This window comes from Puma concolor, chromosome D4 (genome assembly GCF_028749965.1).
Source record: "Puma concolor isolate L17-30 chromosome D4, mPumCon1.1.hap2, whole genome shotgun sequence".
Lineage (NCBI taxonomy): Eukaryota > Metazoa > Chordata > Mammalia > Carnivora > Felidae > Puma > Puma concolor.
In genome coordinates this window covers 8,595,321-8,617,371 of record NC_141679.1, presented here as the reverse complement: position 1 = coordinate 8,617,371, position 22,051 = coordinate 8,595,321, and the positions used below count along the sequence as shown (strand labels likewise).

Below are 22,051 nucleotides of genomic sequence, written 5' to 3'. Positions count from 1 at the left end.
ATCACGCATTGCAAGTATGATGACATAATTATGCAGGTAGCTGTTTAAGGCCCTGCCCTCCCTCCTACTACAACACAAGCTTCCTGGAGGCAGGGACTGCCTGGTCGCCCCGCCAGCCAGATCTGGGGACAGACTGCGTGGGGCCCGAGTGATGAAGGACTGGCCTCACAGTCCTTGGAGACTCTGCCGGGTTACTGGAGAGCTTTCCCTTGCCGATGAAGCAGTTCTGTCCCTTCGCTCACTTTTAGCAACATTTGTGAGCCCTTCTTTTATTTTCAAATTACTTTAAAATAATAGCGAAAATCAAAGTCTCCCTAGCCTGCCTAAGGAAAGACAGAAACCTGTACATCACATTTAATGGTGGATATTCAAGGTCTTAGTAATTAACCTGTCGATCCTTAGATGTTTTGGCATGCCCCATTAGATGTTTTTAGATGGTACCAGGTATCAGCCCAAACCCAAAAATGAATTTTTTGTTCCTGTGTGTAAATCTATCGTGCCCTAAAAATGGGTAGAATAAAAAAATGGAAAGTTACTCATTTTGATAAAGAAATTACCAATAATTACCTCTAAGTCACCGATAATTTCTCTGGGTAATGCCACTTCCCCAACACACACACACACACACACACACACACACACACGCACACACACACACACACACACACACGCACACGCACACACACACACACACACACACATGCATGCACACACATGCTCCTGTGCTGCTTCTCAGGTGCTGTGACTGTGGGGGACCCGAAGAAGGGCATCACCACAGCTGAACATTTAACTGTTCGTGCACTCGATGCAAAGTGCCCTTCAAAGATTCGGTGCCCATCATCACGATTGTGCTAGACATTAGGAAAAGGTTGGTGAAGAAGTTTAAATAAGATGTGAAGTGCCTAGGGGAGTCACCTTTTTAAGCACCCTTATCTGCTTAATTAGTTAAATACATCAGTCAGACTTGGTACTGAGAGAAGGGAAAAGGAAAGGCATCCGTTGCCCCCACACCATCACCCAACAGTGTGTCTGTTCTGACGGTGCTGTGGCCATCTTGCGAGTCGCTCAACCTTGACCGGTCCTCCATGTGACCTTATGGCCACTGTGTTTGTGTCTTCATGCAAAGCAGGGGCTGGCCAAGGCCAAGGCCCAGGCCCTGTCTGTGTCCTGCTTAGAATCTTGTCCTAAGACAAAGTGGAAGCAGGACTCCAGTTACTGGTTCGCATGGTTCTTGCACTCAAAAGGGGGGTTTTCTAAAACCCTACAAAAATTCACTTTCTATCCCCAAATCCAAATGATTCTGTTTGGAATGAAGTGCAAGACCATCATCTATTTACGTACGGAGAGAGGAGGAGCACAGAGACCAGTAAGAAAAGGGAGAAAGACAGCCAACTGGCGATTACTGAACACCAGTAACAGGAACTGCTTAGTGCTTGGACATGTGATGGGCATCCCTGCAATCTCCCAGTGAGGCATGTGTTGTTAATCCCATTTCACAGAGGAGAAGACTGAGGCCCAGGCAGGTCAAACTGTGCTCGTGAATAGTCTGCATGCTCTGAGGCCACAATCTGTGCCCTCGACTTTAGTGACGGGATTCTGTACAGGGATGGGAGGGAGAACTCCCCTTTTCCCTCAAAGTTAAAGATGGCATCCGTATCCCTAAATGGCTATCAGTTTAAGATTCATACGATGCGTGACAACTCACACACAGCATAAACAAGAGAAGCCTTGCCTATGTTTGGCCTCCCGTGCTTCGAGGTCACGATTTCATTTTCTCATCTCTGCCGAAGAACTTTTGGTTTGGTTTCCCGTGTTTATTCTTCTCTTTATGCTTTTCAATACTACAGAGACATGATGCTTTGAATACAAAGCCTTGGGAGACTTTATAGTATGAAGGAAAAGTCTTTTTTTTGTTTTTTGGTAGGGAAGTCAAGAGTGACAGTGCCCAGTGGTTTTAATTCTGGGGTGGATTTCATGTGTGGATTAAAAAAATTTTTTTAAATGCTTATTCATTTTGTGAGAGAGAGAGACAGAGCGTGAGCAGGGCAGGGGCAGAGAGAGAGGGAGACACCGAATCGGAAGCAGGGTCCAGGCTCTGAAGTGTCAGCACAGAGCCCGATGTGGGGCTTGAACCCACGAACCATGAGATCATGACCTGAGCTGAAGTCGGACGCTTCACCGACTGAGTCACCCAGGCGCCCCTCACGTGTGGATTTTTAATGGGCTCATATGGATGAGGTGCAAGAGATGAGGGGTTCTTCCAGAAACATCCGTCATATCCCTCTCACTGTGGCAAGTTTTTACATCAGACAAAACCTGCATGGCTTCTAAAGAGGGGTTTGTCCTGACTTACGTGATCTCAAAAATATCTCACAAACTTACTTTAAATGGACTTCATGTTTCAGGTGTAGTGGAATAAATGCGGCACAAAACCATCTGTTAGTGAATGATGGTCAGAGGAGCCCATATTTAAACTCCACATCGTGCAGATGAGAAAACCAAATACCAGAAGGAAGCGACTTTGCCCAAGGTCACGCAGCTCATTATAGCTCAGCTGGAACGAGAATTCACTTTGTAGGACTCTTTGTGGTTTCAAGATCAGGTTGTTACATATTGAGTTCCATTTAATGGAACTAGAACACTCAACTCCATCATAGGATCTAAGTCTCCTTAAGGAGGAAGGTAGATGCCTCTTCTCCTCTTAGGAAAGGTGGAATTATTCTGAACGTCTTTACCTGGTCATACGGTCCACTGAGATTTTATACACATGGCTGGGACATGGCTGAGAGCATTTCTTACCTAAAGAAAGGATTCTTTAGATCGAGGATGTTCCCAGATCGGAAGCCTGTCTGGTTTACCAGCGCCACGATATGAATGTCATAGCTCTGTCTGTATGGCAGAAAACAAAACAAAAAAACAAAACAACTCCATCATTTTACGAGGCCGGTCACCTCTTCACACACACTGAAGGCACCTTGTACACATACCTACTTACTTCACGAGGGTTTTAAGAGTGTGGGGTTAGCATCTCGTCTACGGTCGTGTGTGTTTATGGGGATGCTACCAACATTAGCAGAGGCAACAGAAGGCCTTGTTTATTTGTTAGAAGAGTTTGGCAGTTGTAATCTCTTGAGCTAAAAATTACAAAGTTAATGGTATTTCTGGTTTGATCAACAGCCAAGGACAGAAATGGCTTTGATTAATAGAGGCACTTTATGGGTCACCCACCGAAGTAACCAAAATAATCTTAATCGTGCAAAGACTGGATACGTTAAAGTCTTAAACTGACATAAAACAGTCAATAAATGTGACTGATTTTCAGAGGCCCCAGACGAAGGCTCATATAATTCCAGTGGGAATTGGCTGATAAGAACAAGTCATATGACATATCTTTGATGACTAATCTGAAGGACCTATGTTTGTGGGATTTTTATTAGTCATACGTATTCAACAACACATGTATTTCTTTGGATTATAAAGGGCTACCTATTCACTGTAGAATGACTGAAAAAGAAGGAAAAAGAGAAATTAAATAAAAGAATTCATGATGTCACTAGACAAAGAATCTTCTAGCTAACACTATAGAGTATTTTCCTGTGTATTTTTCCTTCTATGGTTTTCATAAATGTGAATTTTTAATACAATGATCTTAAATATTCCTTCACATCTCCTAATTTGATTTAACATAAACAAGCATTTACCCTATAATTCTTGACAACACATTTTTCAGTGGCACTAACGGGCATTACACAGGATAATTAATGATGCCCCATGATCAAATATCTACATTTTTATAACGTATTACAAACATGTTATAACATATTATTGCTTTTAGTAACAAAAGCCTAATTTGACGACAGATATTCTCCTGCAGAGGACAGTCTTGTAGTTCATCTTTATGTCCTATTGGCGATTATTTGCCTGGAATAATTCTCAGTGTTAGACTCGCCAGGCTAAAGCACGTAAATATTTAAGGTTCCCAGCACCTACTGCTAAAACATCTTCCAGAAAGTGGACTAAACTACTTCCTCACCTACAAAGTATAAAAGTGCTAATTTCATTACATATCTTCCAATCCTTAATATTTTAAACGTCTGGGGTTAACATATCATTGATCACTTTAACTGGAATTTCCTTGATGGTCTGGCTTCTGTGTCAAATTCCAGAAACTGCAGAGTGTTACAAATGCCTCTCACCCTGTTGTCACCAGTAGTGGCCTGGGCAGGCTGACGTATAATGTCGGATCCTGTGAAGCCTGTACCTCAAGCTCCAGATTTTTATCGGGGCCAAACAAAGTAAGAGGGAAAGGTGGGCATAGATTAAAAAACAAAAAATCAATGTCTTTTGATTGTATTTCAACTCATGTAACTGACTCCGAATTATTTCGTTACAAAATGTTCCCTTCATGATACATCGAGGAGGAGTTCACTGCATTTGTGATATTTGAAGGTAGACACAAGGAAAGCGAGATACTGAGACAGTGAGCTCCTTAGGAATAAGGGCAGCCCTTGCTGGAATCATAGAAAGGCTGAGAAATCAGGGAGGGACACACTTACTTATTTTCCCAAATGAGAGACGCCTTCTTAACAATATTTAGAGCAATGAACGTAAGACTTAACGCAGAAACAGAGTACCCTGAGGTCTGCGCAAATGTGTGTGTCCATGGATGCGCATATGACACAACAGAGAACTGAATGGTTCCAGGTGGGGTCTGGAAGAACAGACAGGAAGTTCCTGCTCTAGGGTGTTGTTCAGCAACGCTCTTTCCAGAATGCTACATAGGAAGGCGCTTGGGTGGCTCAGTGGGTCAAGTGTCTGTCTCTTGATCTTCGCTCAGGTCATGATCTCACAGTTCGTGGGTTTGAGCCCCACATCGGGCTCTGCGCTGATGGCTCAGAGCCTGGCACCTGCTTCGGATGCTGTGTCTTCCTCTCTCTCTACCCCTCCCCTGCTGGCACTCTGTCTCCTTCTCTCTCTCAAAAAATGAATCAACATTAAAAAAATTTTTTTTAAATCTACAGAGATGGAACAAATGACCTAAGAGGGGACATCCTTTAGTTCAGGAATTGAGTGCAAAACCATCTACCCCAAAAACCAAGAGCACATTTTACACACTGTGTGGTAGCCACTTTGACAATAAATTATATTTAAAAATAACACTAAATAAATAAATTTTAAAAAAAAAACCCAAAAAAACATAAAAACAAAATCATGGTTTCTCATACCAACATTCTTTTTGGAATAAGAGATATTGGAAGCGTAAGAACAACATATACAGGACACATCTGTCTAGAGAGTGTGGTAATTCATGACAATTTCATCTTAGAGAAAACAGAAGGTATAGTAGAGGGACAGGCTGAGCGCTCTTGATCAAGGGAGAATAGGATAAACAGAAGTGGCAGGAAGCTTGGGGAGACAATGGCTCAGAAAAAGAGAGACTTAACAATAGAGAACAAACTGAGGGTTGATGGAGGGAGGTGGGGGGGGGGTGGGCTAGATGGGTGACGGGCATTAGGGAAGGCACTTGTGATGAGGGGAGACAATGGCTCAGAAAAACCACAAGAGACTTAACAATAGAGAACAAACTGAGGGTTGATGGAGGGAGGTGGGGGGGGGTGGGCTAGATGGGTGACGGGCATTAGGGAAGGCACTTGTTGTGATGAGCACTGGGTGTTGTATGTAAGTGATGAATCACCGAAATCTACTCCAGAAACCAATATTGCACTGCATGTTAACTAAAGTTTAAATTAAAAAAAAAAAAGAAAAAAAATGACTCAAGTCACTGAGGGTTTACCGATAGGCGAAGGAAGGAATGCGAACCTCAGCAGAATGGACCCTGGACCAGCGTTCTTCAGAGGGGTTTGAGTGTGCCCCAAGGGGGTACGTGGGGGGTGGAAGAAAATACTTAGCTCCGATTTTTAATTCTTTCTTTTTTGATAGAGAGAAAAGGGCAGAGGGAGAGGGAAAGAAAGACTCTTAAGCAGGCTCCGTGACCAGTGCAGAGCCCGCTGTGGGGCTCGATCTCATGATTGCGAGATCGTGACCTGACCTGAAATCAAGAGTCTGACGCGCAACTGACTGAGCCACCCAGGTGCCCCGATTTTTAAAATTTTCAGCCCTGGGAAACGAATACACGTGTTCACCTAACACATACTGAACACTAGTGAAGTCACTAGGAAAGTGCCAGATTCGTTCTCTATTATGCTCACCTACTTTCTCGGGTTTTGCTAAGGCAGGACGGTTCAGTGAGAATCTGATTATACCGCAGACAATGTGGTACAACATCACTGAGTAAATACCAACTGGGCGGTGGAGACATTGGTCAGAGCCAGAAGAATCTGAGTAGCAAAGGACAAAGAAACATCCCTTAAAGCTGAGCCCGCGCATGCTAATGCCTCACTGTTCCCGATCATCGACAAGAGTTTTGCCCCAGAGCTCCTGCCGATGCAGCTGTCCAGACCCGTAGGTATTTGGTCTGAGGAAAGTTGAGCGCAAAACAGAGCAGTTTAGAGATGGCCTTTGGGAGCGCCACTTGGAGCTTCCAAACCTTTAACTCTTTGGTCAGCATTCCTTCTAGTTTCATAACACAAAGCTCATGGAACTCTCTGAAAACCAAATTCCCTGGCAGACCTGAGTACTGCACACCTTCATAGGGACCCCCAAATTTTAAAGTATATTCCAAAAAATCTTGGCCCAGGGTGAGTGGCTGAGCTAGACCCCAAGTCAGCCTATGTATATTTGTTTTTTTCCATTCATTCTTTTTTATTTCTAATTTTGTGTCCTATGACGTATATACCATGTAAGTTTCTATGTGTGTATATACACAGAGACATGTCTATGCATGTGTGTGTATATATATAAATAGTATATAAATAGTATATAGTATATATATCTCTATATCGAGCACTCCACTTTATACTTTCTATTATTACTGTAGTACATTCATAGAATTATAAGATAAATGCTAGTCTATAATCGGGGGACGCATATACGAAATGTCTTTACTCCGAGGTGCACACGATCAAAAAACCTCATGGACACCAGCTTCTGTGCACTTGAGGGATGTACATTTCATAAAGTTCATAAAAAACATAAGTTCTGTTTTATTGTCCACAGCAATAATATGAATGACAGCCGAAGAATGATGGAAGTCTGTGGAAAATAAAACGTTAACAATACGATCCCAAGGGGTCCTGGCTGGGAAGAAAAAGGCAGCCATTGTCACGCCAGTGTGGCTTACCCCAGGGACGGGGCGGGGGGGGGGGCAGTTCTCCCGGGAGGCCAGAGTTTAAAAGAATATTTGACAATAAGGAAGGGGGAGATCCTGTCCAAAGGCAGGACAAACCAGCAGCACCTGACTGAAAAGAACGTCAAAGCACTGACATTCAGGAAGTGCTGAGTTTGGAGAAAATGCCAAGGAAAGTAATAATTTTAAAGCAAAAATGAGAGTAAGGAAGAGAAGAAGGCGGGAAAAAATGGAACTAAGATTTTCTGTGGACCTACTGTGTGCTGATGACTATACTGTGTTTTCTCCTTTAATATCTGCCAAAGCCTGGTCATGTCTCAGGTCATGACCTCAGAGTTTGTGGGTTCAAGCCCTGCATCATGCTTGGCACTGATGATGTGAAGACTGCTTGGTATTCTCTCTCCCTCCTCTCCCTCTGTTCCACTCCCACTAATGCTTTCTCTCTCATAATAAATAAACTTTAAAAAATCACGTTTAAAAAATATTAAAGGGGCACCTGGGTGGCTCAGTCGGTTAAGCCTCCGACTTCAGCTCAGGTCACGATCTTGCGGTTCGTGAATTCAAGCCCCACGTCGGGCTCCGTGCTGACAACTCAGAGCCTGGAAACTGCTTTGGATTCTGTGTCTCCCTCTCTCTCTGCCCGTCCCCTGCTCATGCTCTGTCTCTCTCAGGAAATGAATACACATTAAAAAAAAATCTTTTTTAATATATTAAAAAAAAAAATCTTCCTTCCGCCTTCCTCCCTTTATTCCTGCTGCTAAGTATCATGTGTCCATAATCTCTTAGTGTCTTCTTTCAACTGAGCCAGACTAAATTCTTACTAAAAGGAGGATCCTGACATGACTTCTTCATTCAGGTGGTCCTTCCACATCACTGCCGAATCTCTGAAATGAATTAAGTCAGGAGGGATACACAATAGAATGAGACTCGGGCCTTCTTTTTGGGAAGTTCACATATAGGCAAATAACAGGGATACAACATTGTTGCTTTAAGAAAGGTATGGAAGGCTGGAGGAACCCGGGAGTCATGACACAGGTGTATGAGGTAAATGGTTTGCTTCTTTCTTACCCATCGGGGGAATAAAGGAGAGGAGGGTCAAAAAATATGACTGAGAAGGATGAAACCCAAGATATGTTAGAAAAAAATAATGGAGGGGCACCTGGGTGGCTCAGTCAGTTGAATGTCCGACTTCAGCTCAGGTCATGATCTCATGGTTCATGAGTTGAAGTCCCGCATCGGGCTCTGTGCTGACAGCTCGGAGCCTGGAGCCTGCTTCAGATTCTGTGTCTCCCCCTCTCTCTGCCCCTCCCCTGCTCCTGCTCTGTCTCTCTCCTCAAAAATAAATAAACATTAAAAAAAAAAGGTTTTGTTTAAAAGAAAGAAAAAAGTAATAGGAAAATAAGATGATTTAAATCCACCCACCTAATGATACCCTACGATACCTTCAAATATAAATATCTGAAAGCAAAAGAATGTTAAGCAGAAAAGGCAAGTCCCAACTCCAAGCTGATGTTGGCTACTGCTCCTTAGTAATTTTTTTTCTTTAGAACCGGTCATTAAATAGATGGTTTATGAGGATTGAGGAAGAAAGTGGTGACTTCCAGGATGAACGCGGTATAAATCAGCATTTCCCAACTTTGCCTCCTGGAAACCATGCCCTAAACAAGCAGAAGAGAAAGACACTGCAGACCAGGGACCTCATTTTCTGTAAAACTGGGAGAAAGATAGAATCTGCAGTCTCTACCTCATGTATAAGGGCTACAGAAGCACCTGGCATTGGCTGTAAGGCACATGGGAAAAAGCATAGAAGTGCCAAGAGAAGCAAGAGAGCCCAGAGGGGGGTGCGTCTCAGAGAGTGCTCCCCAAAACACCCAAGCTGAGGATGAGGAGCATTTTCCGAAATGCAAAAGCTTTATTCCTCATGTGTAACGTCTTGTGCAGGCACTGGGGCGGGCAAGAACTGCAATATGGTAGAACCGCGGAAACAAGCAGAAGAGGAGCCATGCTGGCAGGAAGCAGGATGACTCTGCGGTGGCACAGAAGGAGAGAAAATGTGAGTCGAGGAAAACAGACCGCCTGAAGATGGTCATGTCTCTGCTGCCACAGGAACTCCCTTCTTGTAAATTACTTTCCAGAAAAGTCCCACCAACTCTCCAGAGGGGCGGGCTTAGAACCTCCAACAATTTACAAATCACTCTTACAGGATGTTAGCCTATAGCCAGCCAGGAAGACTGGCAGGATTTTGGTAGAGCTCTCCAAATATTTCAACAACTGCCATTTGGAGCCTGGAACAGACTCAGAAGCAGAAGTAAGGTCAATGAGTAGACTTACTAGGAAGTACTTGTAGGATCAACAACAAGAATAATTTTTTAATGATCAGAGATGTTTGAAGTACAAGACATCAATAACCAAAGACCATATGAAAAGTTATTTACCCCTATTAGTAATTAAAAAAAATATACACCAAAACAACCAGATGCAACTTTTAAAAATTATATTTGGAGGGGTGCCTGGGTGGCTCAGTCAGTTGAGCGACCGGCTTCGGCTCAGGTCATGATCTCGCACCTCGTGAGTCCAGGCCCCGTGTCGGGCTCTGTGCTGACAGCTTGGAGCCTGGAGCCTGCTTCGGATTCTGTGTCTCCCTCTCTCTGCCCCTAACCCACTCACATTCCGTCTCTGTCTCTCTCAAAAATAAAAAAAAACATTAAAATAAAGTAAAATAACATAAAAATTGTATTTGTAGGGGCCCCTGGGTAGTTGAGCGTCTGACTCTTGACTTCGGCTCAAGTCACGATCCCAGACCTGCGTGTGTGGTCAAGCCCTGCATCAGGCTCTGGGCTGGGTGAGAAGCCTGCTTAACGTTCTCACTCTCCGTTCCCTCACATGTGCACACACACATCACTACTGGCAAAAGCCACAGAGACCAATCACAGGCAGTGTAGAGAAAAGAAGTGCAGAAATGAGCCTGGCCGTCCGTGGCCGTCCATCACCGTGAGTGGACATTGGTGCAACCATTGAGGTTGCACATAAAGGTACAAATACATAAAATACATATGTATTTATCAGAGTGTCACAGGTACATACCCTTTGATTTAGCATCTCCATTTCTAGGGATCTCATGTAGAAATATTCTTGTCCCTGTGCAAGCTTTATGTTCAAGGGGATTTAAGGCAGAGTTTTTCACAGTGGCCAAAAAAAAGGGGAAACGTGGGAAGCAACCCAAGTATCAACCCATCAGCAGTTTTTTTAAAAAAATGTTTTTTTAAGTTTATTTATTTATTTTGAGAGAGAGAGGCAGCATGAGCGAGCAGGGGAGGAGGAGAGAAAGAAAGAGGGAGAGAATCCGAAGCAGGCTTCGTGCTGTCAGCACAGAGCCCAGTGAGGGGCTCAAACCCACGAACGATGAGATCATGACCTGAGCTGAAACCAAGAGTCAGATGCTTACCCAACTGAGCCATGGAGATGCCCCGCCGTCAGTGATTTTTAAAAAGACATGTAATACATCTATGCCCTCCACTATTACGCATCGATTAAAATAACAAAGCAGATCTACGTGCACAGATTCAGGACTTAACGCTAAGTGAAAACTTAAGTGGGAGACGGCTAGTTGAATCTTCTTGTAAAACAACAATAAAAACCCCACAATGATGTTATTAGTACATGCACAGAAAAATCACCTGGAAGCATATGGACCAAGGGGCCCCATCTGGGGAGTGGGTGAGGGGTGGCAGCGAGTGTGGACTCTAAACACTTTTGTAGTTCTGAATTTAATATGTGAGCGTGTTAGGCTTTTGTAAGGAAAGAAATATAGACTTTGAAAATGGAAGGGTTGGGGCACCCAGCGGCTCAGCTGGTTAAGTGTCCAACTTCGGTTCAGGTCATGATCTCACGGTTCGTGAGTTCGAGCCTCACACGGGGCTCTGTGCTGACAGCTCGGAGTGTAGAGCCTGCTTGGGATTCTGTGTCTCCCTCTCTCTCTGCCCCTCCTCTGCTCATGCTCTGTCTCTCTCTCAAAAATATATAAACATTAAAAAAAATGGAAGGGTTGATTTGTAAGGGGATGAGCTCTCCATCACAGGAGTGTTCAAGTGCAGGTCTGAGAAGAGGTGGGAGGTAGGGAGAGAAGGAAGTTGAGTGAGATGATCTCTGAGTACCCTTAATATCCTGAGAGTCCTTGAACTCCTCCACTATTCCTTTCTCCCCTGATTCACCCTGGAGAAGCTCCAACAAGGTGAAAGAAAATAGAGCATCTTAAAAATGAGATAAATCAAAGTCATCGCTGCAGAGGAGAGGCCTCGTGAAATCCATCACCAGAGGGACACAGCCAGTCCTGCTGTGCTTGTGCCCACACCACACATCGCCCTGCTGTGCCTGTCCCCTGGGGAACAAATCGATGGTATTGTACTAAATTTGAGGGCGTGTGGCTGGATGCAAGGAAGGTCAGGAGCTGATGTGGGATTTCAAGCACTTGATAATTCAAGTGTTTGGCAAGCACTCCGACCACCTCCGTGGTCAGGTGGAGAACGCTGCCCTTGAGTCACCCCAAGCTCCCCATCCCTGTGGCCCTCATCGCAAGGAAGACGTTTGCTGTCTTGGTAGCAGAGTGAGCTGGGCTTTTGTAAAGCCTGCTGCCCATTTCGAGGTGCTGAAAATGCTCCCACCTCTCACACCCCCTTGCCCAGTAGTCAGTAGTCTAGTTCCCAGCTTACCGTCTGTTGGCTACAAACAGCACTTTCCCTGAGAGCGTCTCTCCTTCTTTGGCAAAGAGGGGAGTGTGGAGAAGGCACCGCACCTGATACCAATGAGTCAGGGGCTCAGTTGGGGCTGTCGACAGCCAAACAGTTACCCTGTGGGACGGGAGAAGAGTTAAAAGTCAGGTACGTTCTAGGACCATATTGCATGGATTGCACTGGGGACTTAGGTTGATAGTTGGTTTGCAGAGTTTTCAACTCATGGAATCCTTTTAAGGTAAGGGTAGCTCAGTTTAGGTCATTGCCATGGCAATGTCCCAAGAGCTTTATATATATTCCCTCACTAAGTCTATACAGTAACTTGATAAAGTCAGCACAGAGAGGTTAAAGGACAAGCCCAGCATCACACAGAAGACAGTTGGAGAGCCAGGCTTCAAACCTGTGGATTTGGCCATTCTGTCAATCTGTCTTTTTTGTTAAGTTTATTTATTTTGAGAGAGACAGAGAGAGAGAGAGAGAGAGAGAGAGAGAGAGGAAGAGAGACAGAACAAACATGAGCAGGGGAGGGGCAGAGAGAGAGAGGGAGAGAGAATCCCAAGCAGGGTCTGCGCTGATGGCAGATGTGGGGCTCGAATCCACAAACCGTGAGATCCTGACCTGAGCCGAGATCAAGAGTCGGCCCCTTAACGGAACTGCACCATTCGGGTGCCCTTCAATCTGTCTTTCTGAATCAAAGTTCGTTAGAAGCCCAACAAGGAATAGAGTTAAGTTGGGAACTGAGTTGTCTGAAAAGTGTCTCTCAAGGTAACAAGTCTGGAGTCTGGCCTCCTACCATCTCATGCCAGCATGTTCAGGGAACCTGAGAGGGCTTCTGGAAGCAAGAAAAGCCCTGGGGCAGATGGTCTCTGCTGTCCTTCCAGCTCAGACGTCCCACACATGTATGTGTGTGTGGCAGTGTTTTTATATGGGCGTTCTTCATTTCATACGAAGATGCGAGAATACCTGGCTGTGACTCCAAACACCAAGGTCACCTGTCCTGGTGACTCACCCGACCGTGTCGCTGGTTTGGATGGAGTAAGGTGTGCGTGGAACACACAGCTGACCCCTACAGGGTCTATTTTGACTTGAAGATGTTGCAGCGAGGGGGGTGGGGGTGTGGGGGGTGCATTTTACAAAATTTCACCGCTAAGTAATATAAACCACTCTTCTATCAAAATATACTCAGGCACATGCGGGAGCAGGATGCAAGCTGTCTAAAGCTTTGTAGGATAAAGCATTTCACTTCAAAGGAACTGTCCCCTTGGAGCAGGCCACTTCAAGCTTCTCTCCCTTAGCCCTGCAGGAACAGATTCACTGGGGGAAAGTCTGAGAAACCAATGTATGGATTCCTTGAACAAATATGCTTCTGCGGTGTAGGGACAACTCGTACAGCATTTTCTTTTTCTCTGATTGTCAGCCCAGATGAGGCTGCCGGGGGTCCCCTCCTCCCCGGAGCACCCCCACCCCCACAAGCTCCCTGAGCTTTATCGCAGACCCACGGGCACTTCTGTTCTCCGCAGATGTCTTGATAAGCTGGATGTTTTTACGAGGAGGAGAGAGGAGTGTAATGCAAAAGCTTTCCTTTCACCTGGTCATGTGACCCAGAGCTACTGGGTTCACCAGTCAGAGAGCATGAGAAAGCCTGGCAAGAGAGTAGGGGAGTCAGAAGGAGAGTAGAGGTTTGGGGGTACGGTAATGGCACAGCCCTTACGAGGAAGACCAAACACGGACAGTCAACTTGTAGGTGGTCTTTCTCCTCTTTCCTCTGAAGCTTTCCAAGCTCTTCAGGAAGGGCAAGGAAACGACCTTGATGAAACGACCTCAAGTTGCAATTAGCATTAGTGGTATATGCCTGCCTGTTCATTGAGGAAGGACTCTCTAGCATCTTCTGTGAGGCTGAGGGCGTGAACAGAGTCAGGGAAGGTAGGATTCCAGGTATCACTCAGGTACAGGAGGTTCTCTAACCAGGATAACATGCTGGAAGCCAAGGCAGGGGCTGGGGGTCCTTCCCACCCTCTATTCTGGAATAGATCAAGAGGGCTGATGAAGCACAGACCCTTTCCCATCCCTTTAAGTCTCAATCCAGTTGGCTTAAGAGGTTTTGCACTACGTTAGCCAGAGCCGAGAGGACACCACGGAAAATTGTCTCATTTTGACTTCGCCCTAAAATCTAAAAGTGCCTTCCTTTCTCGGAACCCAGAGAAACAAGTATTACTGTTGAAATCAACTTCAAAACACTTTCAAGCCATGACTACACAATGCAGAGAATGGCGTAGGACAGAATGGTCAAGGAAGGGGTGATACTTACACAGATCCAACAAAGGCCACGTCAAACCAGAACGCCAGGCCGTGGATGAGGCCAGACTGTGTCATCTGAAACACAAAGGGGATTTCTACTCTGCAAGGAAAGAAAAAGGAGAGAACGTAGAAACATTTGGAATTATTTCGTTGTTGTTGACAGGCACACTAGACGCATTTGTGGGATCGGGGAAAATCACGGAATATTTTCCTTCCCTCTTAAGCACAGTTGCCTTGGCAGCAAGATTCTCTCAGTGTGTGATTCATGCCTGGGTGATGCCACACATGGGAGAATTCTGCGTCTTGACAAAACTCTGCACGAGTTTCCCACCAGGCTACGGCAAGCGTCACGCCGAGGCGGCCATGGCTTATACCAAATGCACGATGAGCGGGAACAGGAAGAACAGTGGGGAAGGTGCAACAAAATCTAGGTGCTTACTTGACAAGTCACTGAGCCTCAGTCGCCTCATCCGTTGATGGGCAACGAAGGCTCTCTCCTACTTCCCTTTGCAAGGTCCTCGTGTGCTCAAATGGGGAAAAATGTGTACGGGAGGGCTTTGCAAACTATAAAAGTGTTACACAACTACAAGATCGTATTATTCGTCCACTGCTAAGGGGAGACATGTTTTAGAGAGTGCTCTAAAGATTTTCAAGGGAGGTGGTACCTTATTTGCATTTATGGTGCCCCCCCCAAAGCCCTAACTTCTTGCACCCTGTGGCAGAGCATTTCTAGAGTTTTCCATTGTACCGATCACACTGAATTTTTTGACATTGCATGGTCATTATTTCCTCCTGTTTTTTTGCACTGCCCTAAATAGACTATGAACTCTTCAAGGGTAGACTTTTTTAAAATTAAATTTAATTAAAAAAAATTTTTTTTAACGTTTATTATTGAGAGACAGAGAGACACAGAGCATGAGCAGGGGAGGGGCTGCGAGATGGAGAGACACAGAATCTGAAGCAGGCTCCAGGCTCTGAGCTGTCAGCACAGAGCCTGATGTGGGGCCCGAACCCACGAACTGTGAGATCATGACCTGAGCTGAAGTTGGATGCTTAACCGACTGAGCCACCCAGGTGCCCCTATTTTTTTAATTTTTTAAAAAATTTTTGTTCATTTATTTATTTATTTATTTATTTATTGTTTTTTCTTTTTTAGAGAGAGACAGAGAGAGAGAATCCTAAACAGACTCCGTGCTCAGTGTGGAGCCTGATGTGGGGCTTGGTCCCACTACCCTGGGATCGTGACCCAAGCTGAAATCAAGGGTCGGATGCATAACCGACTGAGCCACCCAGGCACCCCAAGGGTAGACTTTTAAAAATTACCTTTTGCACCTGTGCAAGCACCAGCACTCTATCTGGCACAGGGTAGGATCTCCATAAACATTTCCTGAATCAACACACAAATAAACTGAATGACAGGTGACATCTCTGGGAAGCCAACACAGATGTAGTTTTCAAAAAATTCCCTGGGACTCAGGAGGGGGCCCGGAACAGCAGATAAAGTCAGTAGAAGTCCGTTTTGTCTGGGCCTGTGGTACTTACTGGAGTTGTCCCCAAATGCCAGTTCTCTTGAGCTGGGCATAGGATAGCATTGCAATTATCCTCTCACCCAGGCTCGGGCCCGGCCACGTGATTTACTTTGGCCAATTAAATGTGAACAGAAGTGATCTGTGTCATTTCCAGGCAGAAGCTCTTATTCCCAGTACAGACTTTGCCACGATCCTTCTTTTTCCTCAGTGAGGAGGACTGTTCCAGACAGAGGCTGGTGCACCAGGGTGGGTGATGCTGTACAGAGTGAAAGCTGGGCACAGTAGATAAACAGTGTTGGGGAGAGAGACTCCTGTGTTATAAGCCACCGAGGCTTCTTTTTTTTTTCTTTCCAAGAATTTAGGGGCGCCTGGTGGCGCAGTCGGTTAAGCGTCCGACTTTGGCCAGGTCACGATCTCGCGGTCCGTGAGTTCGAGCCCCGCGTCAGGCTCTGGGCTGATGGCTCAGAGCCTGGAGCCTGTTTCCGATTCTGTGTCTCCCTCTCTCTCTGCCCCTCCCCCGTTCATGCTCTGTCTCTCTCTGTCCCAAAAATAAATAAACGTTGAAAAAAAAAATTAAAAAAAAAAAAAGAATTTATTTAAATTCAATCTAGTTAACATACAGTGTAGTCTGGCTTCAGGAACAGAATTTAGTGATTTATCACCTACACAGAACACCCAGGGCTCATCACAAGGGCCCTCCTTATGCCCATCCCCCATTTAGCCCATCCCCCCCATGCACCTCCCCTCCAGCAGCCGTCAGTTTGTTCTCGATAGTTAAGAGTCTCTTGGGGCACCTAGGGGGGCACAGTCAGTTAAGCCATCTGTTCTGTTTCAAGGTTTCTTTTTGTTAGTGCTGCAGGTTCTAGCCTGCGCTGATTAGACACAGCACCCTTTGTCCGTTGTGATCTCCAGACAGATGATGGTTTGCGTTGGCCAGCTGCACCTGCTCGAGTCTGGCCCTTGCTTCCTCAGGGGTCCAGGAAAGATGACAACTTGGCTGGGTCTTAAATTTCGTACCCAGAAAAAAATGTGCATAGAGATCTCCTTCCAGAGAGAAAAAGGCAAAATACCAGTGAAAAATCATCCAAAGGGGATTCAGAGCACCATCTGAGGAGTGAGTTCCCATTACAGAGTCTCTTCAAGTGGAGGGAGGAGGGCAAAGCTAACATTTACTGAGTGTCCTCTTTGAAAAGGAGCCAGGGCCTGTGAAACACTTAGCCCAGCACCTAATGTAAAGTAGGCTGTACTCTTCTTGACGTTAATGTGGGCACTGGCCTGAGTGAGGGGTCAAACAGCCCAGACTCTGGAGCCTTCTGAATGGTTCAAATCCCAGGTCCAATATACTCATGGGGCACCTGGGTGAGTCAGTCGGTTGAGCGTGTGACTTCAGCTCAGGTCATGATTTCACGGTTTGTAAGTTGGCGCCCTGCGTCGGGCTCTGTGCTGACTTGGCTCAGAGCCTGGAGCCTGCTTTGGATTCTGTGTCGCTGTCTCTCTCTGCCCCTCCCCCACTTGTGCATGCATTCTCTCTCTCTCTCTCTCAAAAATAAATAAACATTAAGAAAGTTGGGAGCATTCACTTTTGAATGTCGCCACTCTACTACTATTCTTTCTAATCTTATACATTAATAAACTTTTGCCTGTTGCTCAAAACAAATTTTTTTTAACATGCTAATTCTGTGATCTTTTGAAACCCAGTGTTCCACTCTGCCTCACATCTGTCACCATTAAAATGGAGGCAACAACAGTTCCATCTGTAGAGCACTGTTGTGAGGACGAAATGAGTCATTGGAAGTGAAGGGCTCAGAACATTGAGTGGTTGCAGAAGTTCAAGCCATTACTACTTAGTTTTTCTCATTCAGCTCTTAAAACAACCCATGAAAGAAGCAGCATTATCCATGTTTTGCAATAAAATGGAACGGGTATTGATACACCATCCCTGTGTGTGACTCACACCCGAGATCTCGCCCCTGTGTGAGCGGCAAAACCCTGCACTGAGGTTCTGGGGCTGAGAAAGGCTGAGAAGAGGCTTTAAAGACCAGGAGTAATGCTGATATTTACAAACCTGTGCAGATCTGCTTCTTCTGCATCCATGAAGTTTACCGTGTATTTGACCGTCCGAGCCATCAAAATCCTAACGTCAAACGTGTCCTTGGGGGAAAGGAAGCAGAGGCATTATCTTTCGGTCAGGATAAACCGAACCCAAGCAAGCCTGTAAAGTGGCTTTCCTCTTGAAGTGTTAAGTCAACAAGAGTTAGGATTTAGAAGGCATGAGCTTAATGAGAATGACTATCAGTCGGAGTAGCTAACAATTATTTCACGTTTTCTGCACGCCAAGCACTAAGTGCTTCATGCTTTCCTGCGTGCTAAGGAGCAGCTGTTTGGTGTATCTGAAAATCATTCAGGTTTTACCACTTCTGCACATTCCAGGAAGTTCCAGAAAAACTTAGTCTACCTCTGCTCCGGGTGTGGCCTGTGACCCTAGCTTGGCCAATCATTGATCACTTTTTCCCTGAATACAGTTTCAGATGCAGGAGCATGACCCAAGGGAGGGCGGTCAGGCTCTACCCAAACTAATCCTGGGGCTCTGGCTCAAGTTGTTGGAAAAAGGCAGGTCCTCCTGTGGGACTTAAAAGAATTGTAAGAGTCTGAGGCTGGAGTCTCTGAAGCCATCTTGCTACCACAAGGGGAGATCCTGACCGAGAATAGGGTTAAATCAGAGGCAATGGAGACAAATTACAAGGATGGAAAAATCAGACTCGGGTGACATTGTCTGAACCCCTGCAACAGGTCCCTTGCTTCAGGCTTTGCGGTTTTGGAAGCCCAGTAATTAAGCCAGTTTGGGTTAATGCAAACTTATTGTTGTCCAAGGTCGCACAGTTGGATGGGGCCACGACTGAAACCCCAACGTGTTCGACAGCAAAGCTCCTGATCTAAGCTATTTATTTTACAGAGCTTCCTCCTCTATGCCTGGGGCCACCAGAATCAATGGGAAGATATGAATTATTGAACAAGTACCAGGGCTGAGTGTGTACACAGGGTGAGTCAGGGCAGTGGGAGAATTAGAAGTGACTTATTGAAAGGCGGTCAGAAAATCTCCTTGCCTCCGACAGCATCATTCCCTGAGAATTTTCGTAATTGATTGGAAATGAGAGCTGGAGCACTCGAAAACCCAGGGCTCCAAGGAGCTCTTTTTTCTCTTCTGTGCCGGCTTCACAGAGCCTGGCAACACGGTGCCTCCCAGGTGCGTGAGCGAGCGGGCGAGCGAGCGGATCGATAGACGAACACATGGGGGGAGAGAGCCTGGAATGAAGCACACTTACCACTATCGGCTGCCTGAAATACTCGTCCACCGCGGCCCCCCGGAGACTGGACAGGTTGACCCCATAGAAACACTGCTGGTGCCTGAAAGAGGGAACACAGAGAATCGCCGTGCATCTTGCCCCTCCGCAGAGTCCCCGAGCCCCTTACAGCTGTGATGTCCTGGGAGGCCACCTCCCAGGTCCTCAGAGGCAGCCTGGGGCACGTGTGCGAACACGGGAAGGGAAACTGGTCTAGGGGGACAAACAGAGGAAGGAATCTTCGCCAGCGACCATGAAGACCTGTACGTGACCTGTGGTGGGAAAAGACAGAAGGGGGAGGTGGTTGAGGTGAAGGACATTATTTGTGGAAGATTACTGAGGATTTTTAGGAGGATGTTTAGAAGCTCTGGGCTCCCACCCCTGACCTCAGGCCCCAAAGCGGCTGCCTACTCTAGCACCTACTGTCCAAGTCCTGAAACACAGTTCCTTGGCCCCCTCATTATCCAACCCAGAGCATGACTTGAGCTCCCTAAAGCCCGTTTCAGGAAACAGATTTCTGTTTTCTATTCTGTTGTAGCCTCCGGCCTGCAACTTCACGATGGCGCTTGCCGGGGTGGCCGATGGCAGCGGAGTCCCAAGTGAGCGAGGGCCGTGCCTGGTGGGGAGCCTGGAACCTGCTTGTCTCAGCGCACTGCGCACAGTTCTTCTCAAATCTGTGGTCGGCGACGAGGACAAACGCGACACATTGTGCTTCCTTCCTTCTGAGAGCCAGAGGCAAAGCGTTCACCTGCACACCCCTGGCTGTCTTACCTTCACGTAAGGGAAGGACCAGGCCTCAGACCACACCTGGGACCCAGCAGGCGCTCTGGGTCAGCTTGGCTAGTGGTCTAAACTCTTGAGAGGAGAGATCTATGGTGTCGATTAAGAGTAGCTTTATTTGGCCGGTGGTGGGGCGGGGGGGGGGGGGGGGGGGGGGGGGGGGCGACGGGCGCCTGGGTGGCTCAGTGAGTTATGCGTCTGACTCTTGACCTCAGCTCAGGTCACGATCTGATGGTTCGTGGGTTCCAGCCCTGAGCTGGGCTCTGGGCTGATGGCACGGAGTCTGCTTGGGATGCTCTCTCAGCCAGTTCTCGTCCGACAAGTAAAAAGCAACCCCACTGAACTGCAGGCAGATCCTGAGGGGCACGAGCCATTTCTTAGCTCTCAGCCTCTGCTCGGTTTCACCTCTGCCTCGAAATCCCCTTCCCCTCTTGTGCCCTGTTCATTCCTACCCGGTCTTTGAGACTCAGCTCAAATGGTCCCATTGAAAACATTTTAAGGGGCACCTGGGTGGCTCAGCCGGTTAAGTGTCTGACATCGGCTCAGGTCATGATCTTGCAGTTCGTGAGTTCGAGCCCCCGTGTCAGTCTCTGAGCTGAGTTCAAGCCCCAGGTTGGGCTCTGTGCTGACAGCTTGGAGCCTGGAGCTTACTTCGGGTTCTGTGTCTCCGTCTCTCTGTCCCTCCCCTATTCATGCTCTGTATGTCTCTCTTTCTCTCAAAAGTAAACATTTAAAACAATAAAAAATTAAAAAAAATTAAATCTTGTGTTACAATACGATATTTAAGTTTAGCCCATTTAAAAGTAAAAGTATTTTTACTTATTCATCAGTGTATATGTACTTAGCACAGGGCTGGTATATTATTAGGATTAACAGTTACGTAGCTAGCTTTCATCTATCTATCTTGAGGGAATGAACGGAAGACTGGGTGTCCGTAACAGGCCTATGCATGGGCACAGGTGCCAATGAAGAAAATGGGCAAATGGAAGATCATTACCCCAAGATTCTTCAGTTGCATTACGTGTTTCTTAATCTTCTCCTTCCAACAAGGGGCACGGCCAGGCTGGCCCACAATGCAGCCAAAATACGAATACATATATTGAACACAAGGCTCCTGTAAGTCTAGAAAATTCTGGAAACACTGCAGTGTTTAGACGGAGAGTGAAGGTGTTTTAGGGGGAAATAAATAAGTCACTGTCACAAAGTTTTCATTACAGGGAAGGAAGGGGAGAAGGAAAGTGAGGGAGAGGGGGAAAGAGAGGAAAGGGACGGAGGCGGGACAGAGTTTCCCAGAAAGCCCAGAAGGACTCAAGTGCATCCTTTAGGATCCCTGGGAGGCTTTTAAAAAGCTGACGCCTGGACTGCATCCCTCCAACTGCGATTCATTGGATCCAGGGTGTAAACCTACTGCCTGTTTCCAAAGCTCAACAGGTGATTCTCACGTGCAACCGGGGTTGACCACTCCTAAGTTACCGGTTCTACAATCCTCACCAAGTAGGGGAAGGACAATCCCCAAGGACAAAGGCAGCTTTCCACCCGGCAGTGCCTGAGGCTGCAAACTGCTCTCTATCCCTTGTACCCAGCCTCAGAGGGACCAAGTCTGTGCCTTTTGCCTTGTGTGGTGCCAATGGAAGCCCAACAGCCACGATCATTGTGGTACACGGAGGTACCACCCCTGGGGTGTGCACTGCGGTGGGCCAACAGCCCACCGCCTGGGTTTTAAAAACTTTCCGGCCAGACCATCTTTCTGATTCTTAGAAATCTCAAATCTTCTTCTGAAATGCATCACAAAATAATTAAAGCAGATGGGAGCTGGCATCTCTCTGGGTCTCCTAAGTGACAATGTGGGGGGATGAATCAGGAAACGAGTCTGTTGACTTGGAAGCTGGGGATAATTTCCATTGTTTTCATCATCTGTGGGTTTTATTTTCCAAGTTAACTTATGGCCTCTTTATGAGCCCATAAGGCGGAGACCACGTGTGTTTTCTTCTCCTGACTTCCCAGTTCCAACTCCCCTCCCCTCCCTCTCCACCATAATACATGCAACGTCTGGAAAGTCCTGCCAAGAGAGCCCAGAAGGAAAATAACGGTCCTATTAGCTAGGCCTAAACAGACCCAGAGCACAGA

General features: G+C 46.4%; 1 protein-coding gene across 3 annotated transcripts in view; it reads right to left on the bottom strand.

The window, feature by feature from the left end:
• LOC112868550 (histone-arginine methyltransferase CARM1-like) overlaps positions 1 to 22,051 on the bottom strand; it is a 245,120-nt gene that overhangs the window by 3,664 nt on the left and 219,405 nt on the right. The window contains exons 8-13 of one of the 3 annotated variants that reach the window (XM_086684927.1): positions 19,127 to 19,208; positions 17,869 to 17,954; positions 14,285 to 14,374; positions 11,956 to 12,093; positions 2,800 to 2,889; positions 694 to 1,184 (exon numbers count right to left, since the gene is read on the bottom strand). In XM_086684927.1, coding sequence (XP_086541053.1) covers positions 1,172 to 1,184; positions 2,800 to 2,889; positions 11,956 to 12,093; positions 14,285 to 14,374; positions 17,869 to 17,954; positions 19,127 to 19,208 — 499 coding nt within the window. In that variant the 3' untranslated portion in view covers positions 694 to 1,171. Of the gene's footprint in view, positions 1 to 693; positions 1,185 to 2,799; positions 2,890 to 11,955; positions 12,094 to 14,284; positions 14,375 to 17,868; positions 17,955 to 19,126; positions 19,209 to 22,051 lie in introns of those variants that run through there. The other 2 variants (XM_086684928.1, XM_086684929.1) reach the window with 2 other exon arrangements.